This window comes from Sinocyclocheilus rhinocerous, unplaced genomic scaffold (assembly GCF_001515625.1).
Source record: "Sinocyclocheilus rhinocerous isolate Xijiao unplaced genomic scaffold, SAMN03320098_v1.1 scaffold339, whole genome shotgun sequence".
Classification (NCBI taxonomy): Eukaryota; Metazoa; Chordata; class Actinopteri; order Cypriniformes; family Cyprinidae; genus Sinocyclocheilus; species Sinocyclocheilus rhinocerous.
In genome coordinates, this window is record NW_015666163.1 from 68,558 (window position 1) to 73,823 (window position 5,266).

Consider the following 5,266-nt stretch of genomic DNA (forward strand, 5'->3'; position numbering starts at 1 on the left):
ATTGCAATTCTTTTTTTTTTTACACAGTACAGTAATACAATCTTTCAGACATGTTTAAACACAATAAATATAAGCAACACATTATTCAATGCTTTTTACTTTTGCATTTACTTCTCGATTTATATATTAAGTTGCTCAAGCAAGTGGCAAAAAATTTAAACTACTTTTCTTACGTTATCACAAACTTACCATTAACAGAACTAGTCAGCTCTACTGCCTTTCCTTTTGCGTTTAAATCTTTATTACAAGCAATCCTGCGGTTCATAAAGAGCTTTGTTTTCCTACCTCCACGAGTGCCATCTATTATTACCTTGATTATATAAAAGTGCTCTTTTCCTTTAAACCTAGCCAAAAAGCCATATGTGTTGACTGTGAAACACAGTAGACTTTAATAATATGCATTTATGGTGTAATGAGTGCGGAAAAAATACGAACCTTGCGTTATGTGTGTGCGCTGCGAGTGTGCACTGTGCATGAGCGTACGGTCTCCAGGAGAGCGCGTGAGCGCTGAATGGTTAAACACTGGCAAGAATTAAAAAGTAATGCAATTTATAAACTTTAGTGACGATGTGACACTGCCTCGATTGTTTCATCCGCACCGGACAGAGACTGAGATGGTGCGCTGCATGTCATGCCAAACCTCTCACGGCAGCATCATCAGCTTGAGATCGTTTTTTTGAGATTGGCCTTTTAGAGACCGCCGATCAAACATCCCAATGTGATTATCGGCCGATAGTGATCGGTAGCCGATCAATCGGAGCACCCCTAGCTTCCAATTTTGTGGAAACAGTTTGGGGAAGGCCCTTTTCTATTTCCCAGCATGACTGTGCCACAGTGCACAAAGCAAGGTCCATAAAGACATGAGTTTGGTCTGGAAAAACTTGACTTAGCGGCACAGAGCCCTGTCCTCAACCCCATTGAACAGCTCCATATTGATGTCTATGTATTTAGAGTGTAATGACATTAAAGTCCCTGTTGGTGTAATGGTCCGATGCCCCAATACGTTTGTCTTCATGGTGTTTTTCTGTTTCAAATAAACACTGTTCTTTTGAACTTTATATTCACCAAAGAATCCTGAAAGCAATTGAATCACAGTTTCCACAAAAATATTATGCAGCATAACTGTTTTCAACTGTGGTAATAAGAAATTTCCCAAATCACCAAACCAACATATCTTAAGTGTAATATTTCACATTATTACTGTTTCTTATGAATTTTGATCAAATAAATGAAGTCTTGGTGAAAATAAGTGACTCCAAACTTTTGAATGGTAGTATATTTATGGTTTAAGCATTTCTTTGAAAATTGTTTAAATTGTGCATAACTGTTTTCAACTGTGGTAATAAGAAATTTCCCAAATCACCAAACCAACATATCTTAAAGTGTAATATTTCACATTATTACTGTTTCTTATGAATTTTGATCAAATAAATGAAGTCTTGGTGAAAATAAGTGACTCCAAACTTTTGAATGGTAGTATATTTATGGTTTAAGCATTTCTTTGAAAATTGTTTAAATTGTTGTTCTTCTGTCAAAGCTTCAAACAAACAAACAAAAATCTACTTTTCTTCAATGCAGTTTTATTTTCATAAAAAAACAAAACAAGTAAAAAGTCATTAATAAAATAAGAACAAATACAAAAATTGCAAACAACGGCACAAATAAATACAATACAATAAAGAGAGCTATGAAACTAAGTTTTTCAGGTTAAGTTTTTATTCAGGTAAGAAATACTACAGAAATTAAAGTAATCAAATGTAAAATAACACATTCAGTGTTATTTTACATTTGATTACTTTAATTTCTGTAGTCTTCATTGAAATTAAATACAGATTAATGCTTACCATTAAAGTTATAAAACGTATTCAGTCAAGAGCAGAAAATGATTTTCTTTGTCTTTTGTTCTTTGATTAACATGACAGACAGCAGAAGGAATATTGGACTGCGGTCCCTTTAAGAGTTTATCCATGGACCCAATACTGTCACACAACATGCGTTCTCTTTCTCAACTATTTAACGTTCCAAAACTGACTGTGTTTAACTGGATACTCGCCAAGACGGGCATTTTGACAAAATTTTGTATGTATTTGAACGTTTTAGCGCAGTTAGCCACTCATTTTGGTATTTGTGGCTCACAAGCTGTTTGAAACTGAGCGCGGATTGTGCGCTCCACTAATATAGATCAGTGGTGGTGCGCGCGCTTTTGGTGTAAGCACGAAACCTGCGGGAGTGACTAAAATAATGCGCAATACAAGCACTATTTATTACGTGTGTGAGAGAGAAGAGAGCGAGAATGTGCGGCTGACGTTATTGCCTGTGCCGCTGGTAACAAAACGGATCGACTCGGAATCGGAAAGAAGTGAGACTGACCGGCCGGGCACAGATCCGGCCCGATCAAGAGGAAAATCGTCCGATTCCGATCCGGTGCATTTCTATTTTATTGCCATTGAATGTATGATTTCTAAGTATCAATAATGACCCCCCCCCCCATCTTTTTGAATTTAATTTTTTCAGGAGACTGAGGAAGAGGAATCTGAAAAAGGTATGTCTGGTCACTTTTTGGGTGGAGATGTAAGATTTGTTTTTCAGGTTTCAGACGGTTGGACTTCTCTTGCTTCCTTTTTCTTTTGCTGTTTTTCAATTGCAATGTTCTAGTCAGACACATTAAAAGCGGGTCTTGCAACAAATCACAGACATTAAAACGTCCCATCCGGAACATGTGCTGCTTCAAAGGACAAATATCACTTCATCATTTGTGTTAACATCAGTGATCCTCCTAATCTCATCATCAGATTCGTTCAAGAGCACATTACCCTGCCACCACATTTCATCAGCAAGAGGAGATCTTTCACCCACTCGATCTCAGTGACTTTCCTCTGTTCAGAACACCACCCAAGCTTCAGCAGGCTGCCTCTTTCTTTCTGTTGAGACTGGACTACCTCCTGAAATGGATACGGCAACAGGCTACATGCCTTTGTTGACTGGTCAGAACATGACATATGAACCTCGTTCTCCAAAGTCTTGACACTTCTTTCTGACTGCAATATAGCCGACATGGCTTAAGTGGACATCAACGTCACTGCTTGTGCTTTGAACATTCAAGTGTGGACATCCATTTTTAGCCGTGTTACTGGACAGAGTACTGTGAACAAGGCTAGATTTCCTCCAACGGATCAGAGAAGATTTGGCACCCTGTTTTTGATTTGCCTCCATCAGCTGTAAAACGAGATGGACGGTCAGCGGAAGTGTGAAAGAAGACTCTCGATGTGACCACAAGAAGCTGAGTGACATCTGGCAGGAGGAAGCGTATTATGGAATAGATTTGAGGTTTCACTCAGACTCGAATGCATGTCTGTAAAGCAGAGAAGTGTGTCGATGTCACCCAGTTGTGGAACCTTCAAAATGTAGACCACGATAGTGATGCTCATCGTAATGAGAAGATTGTTCAACCTCTTCGTTGTTCTCTAAGGAATGTGTTTTTATGTATACCTGTGGTTTCCTCACCCACGATGACCACTAACATTAAACTTGCTCTTTGTTGTACTTTTTAGGTCACGTAGCACAGAGATTTGAATGTTAAACAATGTGTTTTTTGCCATGTTTTATGCTTGTTAAATCCCTCAGATGTAACTGATACTGATGATGCTACTCGTGACAATTCTAAAACCTTCTTCTGTGAAGACGGCCTTGCAGAGCCCGAGGCTGAGGTAGGAGTGGAGCCTGATCTTGAGGCAGAACCCGAGTCCGATCCTGATGCGGAGATTGAGGCTGAGAGAGAAGCCGAGTCTGAAATCCCAGCAATGGAGGCCTTGGAGAGCGACCCTGCTCCTGAACCCATAAAAGAAGTTGAGGATGACAATATATCTGTCACCATCCAGGCCGAAGATGCCATCACGCTGGATGTAGATGGCGACGATCTCCTGGAAACAGGTAAACATGTGAAACTTCCAGACAAGGGCTGCGAAGAGCCTGAGGCCACTGCTGAGATGGGGCAGGAGACAGACTTGCTGACTGAAGCAATAGATGGCCACAAGGATGGTAAGAGAGATGACGGGCTGATGTCTGACGCCACCAAGAAGGACAGCAGAGAGGCCTCGAAGAAAGGAGAAACGGGAGACAAGGAAAAGGATTCTGGGAAGAAAGGCCCCTCTTCAACTGGGGCGACAGGTCAAGCAAAGAGGTTTGTCTTTCTATGTCAGTTCTTTAAGATACTACTACCAAGTTCCAGCTCACTAAGAACTCAGCATTGTGGGTAGCCGCAAGAATTTTTTCATAGCAAGTTGTTCATTGTACCTAATCCCTGCCTTTGGTTTTGCTCTTTTGGTTTGGTTTGCCATTTTTTTCGAGTTTGGTAATTGGTGGAGTTAAACAAGGAGCTGAAAACACGTCTGTTACGCACACATTTCCAGCACTTGCTTTTCCAGTCCCTACTTATGGGTTAAAAAAAGAGCAATAGTTCCAGTGATGTCAGAGGGGTTTGTCAGTCCAGTCAAGTGATTCTCTCTGAAGTTGAACACCCTCCTGAGGATGTCATTGGTCAAGAGAATAAATTGGCAGAAAACCTGACCCACCTTGCTCCTGTGGAAAAGCAAGAGAAAGAAGCCTTATTGGAGTTTGTCCGAGTGCAAGCCTTGCCTATGGGGATTTTTGTTGTTCTTTTGTTCTTTTTCTTTTTCTGTAATGCACCAAACATTTGTATAACCTTTGTTGTTTGTTTGGAGATGTACCTCGATGCCCAGTCTTCTCTCATGCTCTGATACTTATTAAAGTATTTCTCTCTTTTTGTCACTCTCGTAATATTTACATTTTAGCTCTTCAAAAGACAGAGATGGAAAGACTACAAAAGATGAAAAAGGTATGACTTTCCTTGGAATATTGGACTTATAGTTTACCATTAAGTTTATACACTGCAGCTGGTCTAAGTGATAAAACACCAGTATTATCTAATAAACATATTTTTTTTTAAATCTGAAATTAGAAGACAACTAGAAGCTTAAAGCTGCAGTCCGTAACTTTTTTTGCTTAAAAATGATCCAAAATCAATATTTGAGCAAGTACATAACCAGCCAGTGTTCAAAACTATCGCCTTATTTTAGCCCGATTCACAACGGTTAGCTTATAATAATGCTTTCTAATTTGAGTGGTACCGGTAGGTTTTCGCGGGAAATTCGAGCATGCCGCTGCGTCATTACGTCACTTCTGTAAACATAAAGAAGCTGTCCCGGCTACTAGGCTATCGCATGTGAGGATCCTGCAGGTGGCAGAT

General features: G+C 39.8%; 1 protein-coding gene across 3 annotated transcripts in view; it reads left to right on the forward strand.

Moving 5' to 3' along the window:
- The window catches only part of LOC107731800 (SAFB-like transcription modulator), an 18,122-nt gene that overhangs the window by 3,952 nt on the left and 8,904 nt on the right, over positions 1 to 5,266 (forward strand). For 2 of the 3 annotated variants that reach the window (XM_016542977.1, XM_016542976.1), the window contains exons 4-6: positions 2,515 to 2,542; positions 3,625 to 4,180; positions 4,812 to 4,855. In XM_016542977.1, coding sequence (XP_016398463.1) covers positions 2,515 to 2,542; positions 3,625 to 4,180; positions 4,812 to 4,855 — 628 coding nt within the window. The remainder of the gene's footprint in view (positions 1 to 2,514; positions 2,543 to 3,624; positions 4,181 to 4,811; positions 4,856 to 5,266) is intronic. The other variant, XM_016542978.1, reaches the window with a different exon arrangement.